The sequence below is a fragment of the Leiobunum rupestre genome, chromosome 10 (assembly GCF_980474605.1).
Source record: "Leiobunum rupestre chromosome 10, qqLeiRupe1.1.hap1, whole genome shotgun sequence".
Taxonomy (NCBI): Eukaryota; Metazoa; Arthropoda; class Arachnida; order Opiliones; family Sclerosomatidae; genus Leiobunum; species Leiobunum rupestre.
The window spans coordinates 9831373-9845414 of record NC_143393.1 but is presented as its reverse complement, the minus strand read 5'-3'; the positions used below and the strand labels follow the sequence as shown (position 1 = coordinate 9845414).

At 35.5% G+C, this 14042-nt stretch overlaps 1 protein-coding gene across 1 annotated transcript; it reads right to left on the bottom strand.

Annotated features, from left to right (window-relative positions):
• Positions 1–2399: 2399 nt before the first annotated feature.
• Positions 2400–13840, bottom strand: LOC149923594 (A disintegrin and metalloproteinase with thrombospondin motifs adt-1-like). The gene is made up of 11 exons (XM_090160530.1): positions 13506–13840; positions 9866–9929; positions 9442–9779; positions 8881–9031; positions 8500–8771; positions 8312–8436; positions 8091–8246; positions 6364–6492; positions 6123–6288; positions 4346–4435; positions 2400–3018 (listed from the first exon to the last, which is right to left on the bottom strand). Exons 1-11 carry the CDS (start codon positions 13575–13577, stop codon positions 2779–2781), a joined length of 1803 nt encoding a protein of 600 aa, XP_090016656.1. The 5' UTR covers positions 13578–13840; the 3' UTR covers positions 2400–2778.
• Between the last annotated feature and the right edge of the window lie 202 nt (positions 13841–14042).

Below are 14042 nucleotides of genomic sequence, written 5' to 3'. Positions count from 1 at the left end.
AGATGAGTATGTCTAGCAAATTTTGATACTCTATCACGAGTACTTTTCGAGTAATTAGCCCTTCAACCTGGTCTTTGGTATATTATTTTCATCACAACCTTCCTGTTTTGGATAAAATCTATCGACTGGTTTTTGATCTAATTGAATCTAACTTGGTATCTCTAATGGTTCTCGAGATTATATTTTGAATGACCTTGAAGACCTGGCTAAGGTCATGGAAATTTCTATTAGCGGAAGTCTCGCATATTTTAGACACTAGAGGGCTCTGTGCTGAGAAAACATCTTGATTACGAAATACCTATGTAAATCAGTTTGTTTGTAAATCTCGTTAATTGTCATACTTATTGTTATTATGTTACTTATGCTTGAGATAATGAATTGGATACCATTTGAGTGGGATAATGAATCGGATACCATTTGAGATCAGATCTCTGAGAATTACGACCTGCAGAACCTGATCAGTTGGCATACTCGACACTTAGCTACCAGTAATTGGTTCGACTAACTGACACACTTAGTAAAGAACTACTAATACACTTTTGGTATAGCAGTAAATGTTCGACGTGCAATGAAGGCTCTGGTCTATTTCCAAGTCTTCTTGTTCGGTTCTAAAGAGCGGTTTCATTTTTCAGAGTGTTACGCTACACGCAGCAATGTTTGTTGTCACGAATAGTTCGCGTGGAACAATGGAAAGGTCAGAGGCTATTCGAGGATCCTAATAAACTAAATGGTCAAGCGAAAAGACTCAAGCTGGATAATTTCATCTTCGCTATTTTAGTATCGGCTTTCGGAATCGGAGCCTCCATCTTTGCTTTCGCGTGGGAAAATCGAAGACGGGAATGAAAACGAAACCATCTATTACTTCAAATTTCCTTCTAAACCGGTAGACATTTCAAACCGAAATGCTTTGTTTTTTATTCTGGTAATAGTTTTCAATGTTTGGAAAAAAACAATTTTGTTTAAATAAGACATTACGTATTATCAGAAGTTTATAAAATGCCTAATGGACAGTGTCGAGAAATAATTTACGCAACAAGGAACTAGCAGCTTTTAGCTCCGGTGATATGTTGTTATACCGACGCCCCGCCCCATTTCAGAATCCTTCATGATTTCAGGTCTAGAGCGCCATCTCTTGAACGCAATACGAGACATTGTTCAAAAGAATTATTCTTTTCATTATTTTAATTAAATTATTGTTTATATATACGTTATATTTTATAATATTTGGGTTTCACGTATTTAAATAGTTTTTTGTATTTTGTTAGTTAATTTTTAGTTATAGTGTAATTTTACATCTAACTAATTAATAATATAAAAAGAAATCGTTTTATAAAAAAATATCGTAGCAGCATTTTCAAAAGTATATTTAAAAGTAACTAATAATGAATTACTATAAATAGATTATATTATTATATTTTGTAATATTAATATAGCATATTAATAATATTTAATTCATATTATTTAGCAGTCTTTATTTTTATATAAAATTTAATTTTAATAATTATTAACATAAAAGGAACTCATTTTAGATTTAACATTTTCTTTACGGTCATTTTCCCAAAAGAATACATGCTAAGAAGTAGTTAGAAATTGGAAACATTTGTGGTCGAAGTTCTTCATGACGTAATTCCGTTCCCTATGGTGTCGTTCGCCGCTACTACCTCCCCTGAAGGTTCCTCTATATATGTTTTACTAACGATTTGAAGAGTAAAGGAGTAGCGAGAAACGGCGGAGAAAGAATAATAATGTTACCTAATTAGCTAATAAGACGTTGGAACAAGGATTTAGATTAAATATAATACGCAACGTATAAGCGCCAATGTTTAGTTTAGGTTAACTTTTAATGATTTTTATCGATTTAATACTATCTAAAGTGGAAGCATACAGAGCTTCACGGCTAACAGTTAGGTCGAAATAGGGGTACATTGTACCCCCCCCCCCCGGTTTTAACTAGGGGTAAACTGTATTTATTTGTACCAAATCACCCCCCCAATGGTCACCTTTTAAAACCAGTTGGAGTTGACTGCAGGCTCAAAGAATTTAATTAAAAATAATTTTTTACTACCAACTCAGAGTTTGAAAAATTAGGTACAATTGTTTCTTTTGAAGAAGATTCACGTCTCAAGCGAATCATTTCTGATATCGAAACTTCTGATATTATGTAGATAACCTCAGAAACTCCCGCAAACTGAGGGTACCGACAGCTTGCGAAAAGTAAAAAATATAGTCTAATAAAACCCTTTTACAAACCACTAAATGAAATTTATCTAAGCAAATTTTATAGCATATTGCATAAATCTGCCGTCACTTATACTGTAAAATATTTGGATATATTTAAATTCGTTTAAATCCACTCAAAAAGTTTAAAAAACATGAACGCTTTAACTTGAAAATGTGCATTATTTATTCACGGAAAACGGTTCCAAAAATGGTTGCCGTTTTCTAGGTAACAAAGTAAATGTATCTAACATCAGAAAATCGTATAAAAACATGGTGCGAATCTGATATTTTTTAGTTATATAAAAAATAATCTGTTGACTAAATTCATAGTTTGTTTTCGTTCCTAGCTACTTTGTATTTGTAAGTCTCACTAACCTTTCGAAAGGTGGGTTTACGGGGGACGGATCAGAACGACGCGGGCTTCCGGGTCCCGCTCGTGGATAATATAAAAGTAATATTTGGTTTATTTTTGTCACCGGGCTTCAAAACGAGGTACCTAAACGTACGGGTACCTCGAGGGCCTATCTAGGTACACCGACTAACGGGTCCATTAGGAATCTAACCGACTGTCCTGAAAAAGTTGCGGACGCGCTTGAAGACGTCTTTGAAGAAACCGGAAACTCGATCCATGACTCCTGGTTTCTCGTCTTTCTCGTCTTTGGCGTCTCTAGAAGTGGAACCGTCGCTGTTAGTGATGACTGCGCCAGGAAACCCACTAATGCCAGAACCCGAGGACTGATCCTTGCGAGGTGTGAGTGGCGTCTTGCCATCGTGGACGCAATCACCTTGTTTGCAAAGCTACAAAAAAACACATCATATTTCGTTTTGTTAAGTTTATGCGTTGACAAAAATTGTATATTCGTCCCAGTGTATTATTGGTCTATCAGCTAGGAAAAATTAAGAGGCGTGGTTTGTCTTCGGGAAATAACTTGGTGAACAATGTGCAGCCTTCATATTCTCAGTTAAGGTTAAATCATTCTTGACTCAAACCTAATAATTGTACGCGAATTACAGCATTTCATAGGAAGAAATGGTAAAATGCAACGAAATTATTTATTTATTTCGGACTGCGTTATTAGTCCATAATCAGGTTATTTTAATTTTAAATAAATTTATCTTGTGCACTCTTAGGATTTCGTTCCTATACTATTGTGCAAGTCGCTAGACAATTAATTAAATACAGCGTTTCATTTCCCAGATAGCAACAACTAAATCGCTTTTTCAATAGTTTTGAAAAATATTTTTGTTCGAATATTGTAATAGGCGTTTCTATAAAGTATAGAGTGTTGTCGTCTGATACGATTTTGAAAACTTGTAACGTCACAGCTGTAGTGTTAATAGTGCCCGCCGTGACAGTTACGGTTTTTTATCAATAGACAAATTACAATGGTGACGTCGCAGGGTTTCAGACGACAACACTCTATTGGCCTGGTTGCTTTGATGTTGCTGCTGCGCCACGGCTGATGTATCGATGACGTTTTACTTCGAAAAGCCTTGGACATAACAGTAAATTTGACGAGGCACCCTGTTCTTAAGTATAAACGGAACTGAACTTCAACGTATTTCGTGACGAATGAGCTACATAAAAATAAGTTCAGCAAGGCCTATTATAGTTACATCTTTTACGGATAAGTGCCGCCACCTTTCAAGCAACGAATATACAAAATTTACGGTAGATTAAATCTTTAGTATATTTTCACCAATTTAAGTTGGAATAGGCAATTATGTTATTATTAAGGCCATAAGTAAACTTTATACCAATTTTCAATCATATTGAAACATTTAGTGGAACGTAACACGGAAAACCTTTTTGGCGGCCATTTCCAAAGATGGCAGCCAAAGTAACGGTCGTAGACCAAAAAAAATTTACAATACTATTCAGAAAGCCCTAAATGTATAAATTATCAATTTTCAACATTTTTTGACACTTTCATGGAATTTATAACGTCAGACGTCCTTGGCGGCCATTTTACAAGATGGTAGGGACTTTAAGTATAATTTTTTTTTGGTCAAAAACTACCTATGTAATAATTTTCATCTTTATGGGAAAATGTTCCGGATCAAACCATATATGCCCTGGGTTCATAGAAAAGACCAGCATTGAGTAACAAAATAAAGTACTCACCATCCCAGGATTGCAGGAACTTCCCTCCAATGCAGGGTGAGCTGGTGTTGCCCAGGTGCCCGTGTAGCACCATAATTCTCGGCAGATATTCTATAAATCAATTGAAAATAATCCTTCAAATTGAACTGTATTAGCCTATTCAAACTATTTCCAAGAATACACGAGATAACGTTTTATCACAGCTTTGTTACCAAACACAGTTGAACAAACTAGTTAAAATAGCTTGTCCACCTGCGCTAAATCACACTGTGGAGCCTATTTTATTAACACTTTCAAAATCCGCGTAGATTTGTTAAGTATTACCTAAAGTTTATAAAATTTCTCTTACGATAGAAGTATCAATTTAGGAAATTAATAGGTAACATGAACCATCGCCAGCTCTACGCACTTTAAAATGGGCCCAAATTTCCTGCTGAATCGCGGATATGTAAACCACATCCAAACAGTTTAAAATTTACAGCGTGTCGGTCTAAAGCAGCGTTCAGACTATGTGAAAATATTACGTTTGCGTCGATCGTGTCGGTTCTATCGATTTCTTACACCGTTCAGACTTCTCAACAGAGACTTAAAATTTTCGCGCGTGTCGTTTACATTTTTTCATTTCGTTGCGGACTGCCTAGATGACGTCTCGGTTTAAAGCTCAAAAAGTTCATAGCAGACAATTAGCCTTTTGCCTCATCAGCGCTGACCTTTAGAACCATCGAAATACTATAACCAATCAGAGGTGGATAAAAAATTATTTAAATTTTTCCGCCGTTATTACAGAGCTCTGATTGGATGAATAATCACCTTTTATGTTAATCTCCGTGCAAGGTTTGTTCCTTTCTGAACAGTGAAATGAACGAACCGACGCGACCAACATAACCGAAACGACACGACCGATGCTAATATTTTCACATAGTCTGAACGCTGCTTTACGACATGCAATTTGATTTTATTTATATAAAAAGCATATTTATCTCGACTGTGTGCTTGCTCGTAGCGTCTTCGGCATACGTCATAAGCTCCGCCTGAAACGGACGCCATGAAATTAATTGCAAGTTACACGATCCTGCGAAATAATCACGTAACCGCAATGGGCGTCTTAATGTCATGGCCGACCTATACGCGTTACCATGACAACGAACACAAGCAAGCTACGAATATTTAGAAAGTTTGAGTTTGATGTACTTAGCATTCCAAAATTTATACTTCAGAAACGAATTTTGAAAAATCAGGGGAGACCCGTGAAAGCAAATTTTTCAAGCAAATAATATTAGCAAGAGATATTAATACTTCTATCCCAAGAGGTATAAATAGGCGAAACTATAAAGTCCAGGGGGTCTGAAAAGATGGTAGTCACGTGACTTGTAGGAGAATTGCAGCGACAGCTATCTTAAGAAATACGAACTATTATTCATTTTATTTTGCTAATGGCGGTTCATCTATATTTTCTAATTATTATTATTATTATTATTATATAAAACATCTTGTAATAGGAAGGTGTAAGATAATAAGGAATATTTTTTTTCTTTACCGCCACACGGCCAACTATGAACACGAGTTACCGAATTGAAGTTGGCTGTGAAATGGTAGTCACGTGATTTTGTTTTACCCATTTTAACAAGTTGGTTAAGACCAAATTTACTTTATAGTTTCGCCTATTGGAACCGGTAACACGATGTCCGTTGAGCACGGTCAACTTTGTTTACGGACTACAGCATCCAAAATTGGCCGTCAACGTTCACTCAAGTTCCACTATTTTGACAACTCGCAGCGGTAAATAAAACAAACGTACATCAAAGGGCTTCTTTTTGGTGATATACGGCAGGTATTCGTCTCCCATGGCCATCTTACACTGCTCCGTCGGAGCGTATTTTTCTCCTGGTAGTTTGGTTTCTCTCCTAAAATCTAGTTCCGGGCGAGGCGTCACGTCATTTTCCAAGCACATAGCTTGACCGCGACTAGTATATACAAATAACAGCAACAATTAAACAACAGTAAAGACTAAAAGATTCCGTAAGAGAATATCTTCTTACTTGAAGTACTTTTCCAAGTATCTATTACTGCACGGGGACCAACTGATTTTACCAGGACCAGTTTTGTCCGACATAATGAAAGTGTCTGGATCGCAGGGATTACTCGTTCCATCGTGAAGGACTCCTAAACTAAATAAGAATTTACATTTTATCTAATGTTATCATTAATTAGGGCCTATTCGCGCGAAACAACATTTTTGACAAACTTAAAAAATTACATTATGTTTCTCGTTCACATAAATCGCTTATGTTACTAGAAAATACATAAATTTACATTTTTAAGAGGTGTAATCATGGACAGTAAATTAAGAAGACAGGTTTTCGATAGCCTTCCACAGTGCATTTTATTTCTCCCCGCGTATCAATCAGCTCGAGAGACTCCGAGGGAGTCTTGCAAGGTCGTTTGTACCACGTGATCTTAAAATTTCAAAATGGCAACCTAATGCGGTGATATTGTTACGTGATTTTTTGCGCTTCATATTTTAGTAATTTTTAATTTTGGTTTTTTAATTCAATAAAAACTATCAACTGATATTTAGTATATCATATTTAATCTATAAAAACGTAAAAATGTACTTCGTGTTTATCTTTTTTCTTTTTTCGAACAGTATCGTTCACTCTTAGCTATACTTGTTTTTTTTTCAAATAACCTTGGACGACTCCCTTAGTGTGATTGGTTTACGGGGGCTAAAAACCAGGCTTTTTACGAATCCTCTAAAATCTACTATCCATGGTGTAATATTAATATTTGAACTTTTTTTGTTAAAAAGAGGGTGGTAACGGAAATTATAAATTTCAATTTCAGTTTTGTAGAGCAGTGGTTCCCAATTTGGTTTTGCTATGTAACCGCGGAAATAGATAGAGAACATATTAATTTACTGAAAGGAATGACCGGAAAAATTAATTTTTAGTTCGGGAATGGATTTTCCCTTTAAAACTTAAAGCAACTGTTTTTTCGGTGTTGGTCCATTTGATCGAAAAATATGTGATCGACAGTCGATCATTATACGTTGCAATTGATCGAAATTCCATTTGATCGAATCCCATTTGTCATTTGTTTCATAAGATCGAACCTTCAAATGATCGAATACTATTTGATCGAATTCAAAAGTATTTATAGTACCAGTTGGTATGTTTTTATTTTACCGAATGTCAATATGAAGTGCGGAAGGAATAAGGATGGAATAATTCATTGCTTAAGTGCAGAAGGAATAATGATGGAATAATTCATTGCTTTAACTGTATTAAGCCACAAAGATGAAGAGATTTTTACTTTATACACTATATGATGGAATTTTTTATGACATCGACAATAACGGCCCGTTGTTTTTGATATATATAAATAGGGTCAGGTTAGGTTAGGTTAGGTTAGGTTGATGTACGCGCGCCGTAGGCGCGTATGCACCGTTGTATACGAGGGGTCTGACCACGTTCACGGCCCTTCTATTGCTAAAAATTAGGTACTCCCAAAAACTAGTAGTTTTACCCTACAGTAGCTTTCGATCAAATTTCGTTCGATCAAATGCCATTCGATCAAATGCCATTCGATCAAATGCAATTCGATCAAATGGAAATTTGATCAAATGGGACCCGTTCGATCATTTTGGAATCGATCAAATAGACTCAAACCGTTTTTTCACAAAATTTTCTCAACAAAATCGATAGAAGCCCCATGATTCGCCAAATCTTGGTTCGTACGAATAGATGTTAATGAACTAGTCACTTACCTATGAGCCATTTCGTGCGCTATGACGTACGAGGCCTCAAAATCTTGACCTTCATTGATAGTACAGCTATAATTGGTTCGACACATGCCATTGACCCAAGCCAACCCCAAAACCTTGTCATTTTTTACTCCTTCGTATTCCTTAAACAAATTTAGCCTGCAAATGTACGCATCCATCAAAATTGAGTTATTTATCAGGTTCGAATTATTTAAAGTACATACCCTGTTAACATGATAGCATGGTCCCAATGCCCCTCTTTGCCTTCACCCGGCACTAAACCGGCTTGCCACGCGCAAAAGGTGTCCAAGTAATTATCAATATCCGCCCCTGATTTATCTGGAGCGTCCTAAGTTGAAAGAACAGAATGAAAATCCGCAACAAGGTTGATTGAAATATAGTAGACGCTTACTTCGTTGGGCTTCAAAATCTGCAACCTCTCTAAGACAATCTTAAACTTGGTTTTCATGGATTCGTAGCTGTATATGAGCTGCACCTGGTTTACGATGGTCATAACCAAGTCTCTAATTCTGGCCTCGACGTCTTTGGGATGTTTCTTCCGCATCATTTCGTACAACTCGGAATCAGTGAAGACCGCGATCTGAATCACTTTCGTACCATCGACTTCCCGCCGCCGACGACCTAATTTACGATCTTCGGGCGCCTCAACGCCGTCGTCCTCGTCTGAGGTAAGAAGAAATATATTTAATTCATATCCGCAACCCGCGACGTGGACATCGTAAAACGGTGGCTCGAGGTAACCGCGGAAAGGGTCAATTTTGGGGGCTCTCACCGATGGTCTTGATGGCGCAAAAGGACTCCTTCTCCGCTTTTTTCATGAAGACGTGTCGGCCAATCGAATCTTTGGCGGCCAGTTCCAATTCGGAGCTATTCGTGTCAGGATGTATGGTGTATTTGCCTTCGGGCGTCACTATCATGCCGGACTGCGGGTGAAATATTAAGAAGAATGAGGGGAATAAATTTTTGGAAAACAATCTGTTTCCGAAATCCGTGGCCATCCATCATAAAAATACAATAGCCAATTTCCCCCCTTTCAGCTTTGAGGGACTATAAAAAGAAAACATTCTATAGAAGGTTCCCGGCGACCAGAACCATATTTTTTGCTTAGAAAGACCCCACTTCGAAGATATCTCTCAATCACCATTTTTTATTCCTCGGAGAAGCGATCTTTATAGTAGCAACCTAGAATGCTCGTTTTCTAAAGGTCTAGCGGATAATCGAACTCGTTCCCCTAGGAGTGATTCATTCTAGGCTAAAAATCAAGATATATCCTTCTTTTCGCGTAAACTATGTTACAAGCGTATACGAGCGTATGTACAAAAGAAAGTAGTACCATTTTCCCGTCGGCATCGCACAGGTTAAGGGCCACGCTTCCGCCGGTTCCGGAAATGACTTTACCCCGATAGTGACATCTTTTGGTCGGTGTTCTGTCGCCGTATATACCGGTTGCGTGTCGAAAGGAGTCTCGCTCTAAGTTTTCCGAGACAAAGTCGTTGGTGGGCTGCAGTTCCATATAGAAGGTACGGTTGGCCCCTCGGAACACCACCAAGACGTCTTTCTGGGAGTCATCTTCGTCTTCGGCGTCCGAGACGACCAAGTTATCAGACGTGGACCGTTTCTTGCGAGCCACGTGGCGAATTCGAGGATAGATTATATCCGTTTCCGAGGTACCTTTTAGGATAATGGAACAGTTAATCTTATTCTTCGCTTGAGAACGTCAAACTCGAAACGATGATGGATCGGTATCGAGGACTTACCGAGAATTTTTTCGCTGTATTTCTTGGACACTCCGAGAGGGATGAGAAAAGAATTAACATGCTCCTGAAAATAAAAAAGTTGACGCTGATTTAGTCAATTAAAATCCAAGCTTCAAAAATAATGAATTGCACTTTTGTATCGCCTAAAAAATATTAGCATTTTTAGAAGGTCTTTCAAAACTGACACACCGTTTAGGTAATATCAACAATACCGCTGTAAAGGTTTGCGGATAAATCTCTTAGATTTTCACATTCTAAAAGCAAAATTTTCCATTTTAAAATTTATTCCTTATCTGAGTTTAATAAAATTGTAACTTCAAAACTTAATCTTTAGTAGCCTTTTCACAAATTTATAATTGCAACGTTTTAAATGTTTAAAAGATATAATAAACAACTTGAAATAGCTTTTAAACAGGATTGTCTGATTTGAATCAATTTTATATAAATCGACTATTATACATGCAATTATTTTACAAAAGTAGTCTCTCTAATAATGTCAATTCAGAGTAAACTCAGTTAAATATAGTTTATAGTTTTAGTATAATCGAAATTTATTTAAAATGTAGTTTGCTTCGCTACAGAACTCACATTATTAATCAATTTTTCAAGACAAAAAGGCATAAGACGTTAAAAAATCAATAAAATTAAAAATCAATAAAAATCCGATATAAATCAAATTAACGGGTTTTTTTTTAAATCAAAACATCCACAATAGAAATAGTATCTTAAACAAAATTTCAGAGTTACGATATTTTTAAACCAAAATATGTTAAAAAAAGTAGTAACTATACTCATTATGTTAGTTGCAGGTTAAAGATACTAGCACGTATTTACGGTCAATAGGCGGCGGTAATTTCAAATTTGGCCTGTTTACGGTTTAATTTCTAAGTATACCTACGCGCGTTATATAAATTCACGTTATATTTCAAAGTGGTAATTAATTAACTAAGTTGTAAAAATTTATTTTTAGTACTACAAGTGAGGCATTCCTAAAAAATTCCGTTTGGTGAGTACAAGTATAGAACAGGTAATGCCGAGATTACCACGTTGAAGTAAATAAATAAATAATAATATATATTAAATATTTATGAATCGCTTTCAAATTTACGCAATAGACATTTCTAAAATGGATTAATTTAACCCGCGTTGGAGCCTTTAGGAATTCAACAGAAAATAGGCGAAATTCGAAATTATCGTCGCCGATTTACCGGAAATTCGTGCAAGTATCTTTCCGCTAAATGTACTAGATATTTTGCATTTCTTAACCCGCAACTTAGTATATATTCTTATTAATTATTAGTATTAATAACATCCAATGTATTATCCGTAAATGGTAAAACGTAATGAATTAAAGATTAGGAAAGGTTGGAATCACAGTTACGGAAAAGTTAAAGTAACGATTTTATTAAACTCAGCTATAGTGTATTATAAAAAAAGCAAAACATCATTTCCGATATGATAAACAATATTTCGAGACTAACGCAATTGCGGATCTACGTAATCCAGAATATAATTATAAGCCGACGCAAAAATAGAATATTATAAAGTGTGGGCGGCCTTTAGTACCACTACCATCCTTTAGGGGTACCACAATACAATGGTATAATGTACCAGTATAAAAGCTTTGTACTCGCTTTTAAAAGGCAAAAAGAAAATCGATTTCGCAAAAAGAATAAAGAAATTATATTTTTTCTCAGTTTCATCTCCAAAATTCACCCTTGAACACCGTTAACTCCGAATACTACCCCGGTCTCAAGGTTACGCGCCCAGGAAAAAAAGTTTAAAGAAGTTGATTATCTTCTTTATTTTATTCATATATGCTCTTGGTCGAAATCAGTTTCAGGGTTTTTCCTGCCGCGAACGAACTTGGAAGACCTCGTCGGTGATTTCGCAATCAAAATCTCCCCCTCGATCGACCAACGTAATTAACCAATCGCTAATTTGTTCTAGTGGGCTGATTGGTATAGCTCAATTAAACCGGGAACGATAATATAATTAAAACTAATCTTACAAAGAACAAGTTCTTTCTTTAAGAGACCGTAATTCGGTTTTAGTTAGTTGTAAATCTGTTTATCACCGATGACAGTCACACGCAACGAAAACTACACTCAACAACAAACTTGGGGCAAACATTTTGGCTCGCGCGGTTAATTTATTTCCTTGTAGTAATATACATTGAAAAATTCCTACTTTAAAAGTCGTGAGTATTCTATGAAAAAGATATTTATATAATGCTTAAAGCTTATTTAAATTCAAAACGCGATACTTCAAGGACGTAATAGACAGGTAATTTATAAAATTATTAAGACGCTCTTAAACACTTGTATAATAAAGGTAATATTTTATAATTCCTCTTACATGCACAGACATTAACGACACCGAACATTCACCGAGGAAATTTCGGGAAGAACCCAAAAATGGGTATTTCAAAAATATCGGAAAACATTTGGGTGAGTTTTCATTCGGGGTTTCGGCTTCTTTAAATCGGCTTAAGTTGATTCACCCCATCTCGGGAGAATTTGATTTCATTTTCTAAAGTTAATTTGCTCTTAAGAAATCTAATTTTGGGAAATCGACCAACTTAAGGAAAACATTTTGCCCGAAAAAAAACGAAGGTCTTCTCACTCCGTGACTCATTTGGTTATTCGAAAATTGTAAAAAATATATTAGCGGAAAGTTTAGTCCAAGTTACGCCGGGGGTAAAATCTATCTCTAACGACTATGACTAAGACGTCTCGTGATGATCGTACTAAGTAGCCAGGGATTTTTCTACTACCAAATTTAGTCGTTTGCAAATTTACATATTAAGTAAAGTATTTATGTTTTTTTCCGAATAAGTCATTAACACTTCGTATTTAACAAAGTTAGATTTCTAAGATAAAAGTTCGTTTAACGAGAAATGATGATTTGGGGTGCTTTTACAGTTGCAACATTATACGAGGGTTGATATAAAGCTACGCTTCTCGTAAAAATAATAATTCCTGTTAATTAAAATTCATAATTAAAATTGCGTAAAGGCGTGGTGTCGTTGAACAATACAAAAGAAACTTTTTGTAAAATATAAATTGTATACGAAGTAGATCAAGGCTTTTAAACGATTTAAGGAATGTATTTATTTTTTTCAAGGCTAATGTCCCCCATTGTACCGGTACTTGGTTAAAAAAAATAAATTAAAAATTTTAAAAATATCGTCATTTTGCAAACTCATAAAGCTTCTTTTTGATCTAATGTTTAAAGAAATTACAAATTTGTTTATTTTATTTAATTTTACTTTAATTTGGAAAAGATAAATAATAATATTTAGAAATAATATTTAGGAATAATATAATATTTAGGAATAATAATTATATTATTGTATTATTAATTAAATATTAATAAAGGTTTTTAATGATTAAAGGAATATATTTATTCTTATAATAATAATAATAATAATAATAATAATAATAATAATAATAATTAATTTTAATTTACGATTTGAATAACATTAAAATAGTAAAGTAAAAATTAACCTATGTAACCCTACCTAAAAGTGCACGAAACCTACACAAAACAAAACAGTTGCAAAACCAAAGCAGCTCAACCCACAACATTAACAAAACATTAAAACTAAAAAGAAGGTAAAAAAATGAAGAAAACTAACTTTGGTGAGAATGACCAGACACGAACAGATGAGACATAAGTGCCAATAGGAAAACTTCTTCAATAAATCCATTTAGACACACAACACAATTAATCCGCTTTAGCGCAGTAGGCCCAGACCGACCTTCACCGTCGAGATTCCAAATAGATACTAATTAAACAACTTTCAACTTTTCCTAATTCCGACCATATAAATCCCCAGCTACCTCCGATATCCGTACGACAACTGTCAAATTATGTCCACACGAGCCAGCTCCGTTCGTCCGGTAGTCGCGTTTGACACGAGGTACCGTCGCCAAAATGTAAAATTTGAATTTTCTTTTTGGGTAAATGATCGTGTATTATCTCTCAGAGGAGGGGTAGGAACGCACGCACCATTCGCGTAACTTGTTAGTTATGGCTAGAGCCCCGGGTTTTGTAGAGAATCATGGGAAAGGACGTAATGAAAAGGCTTTTTGACAATTTTAATAGCCTCGTCTCCGGGGCTGTATATTTTCATAGTTGTTCGATGGAGCGGTTCTACGAAGGGTAGCCAGTT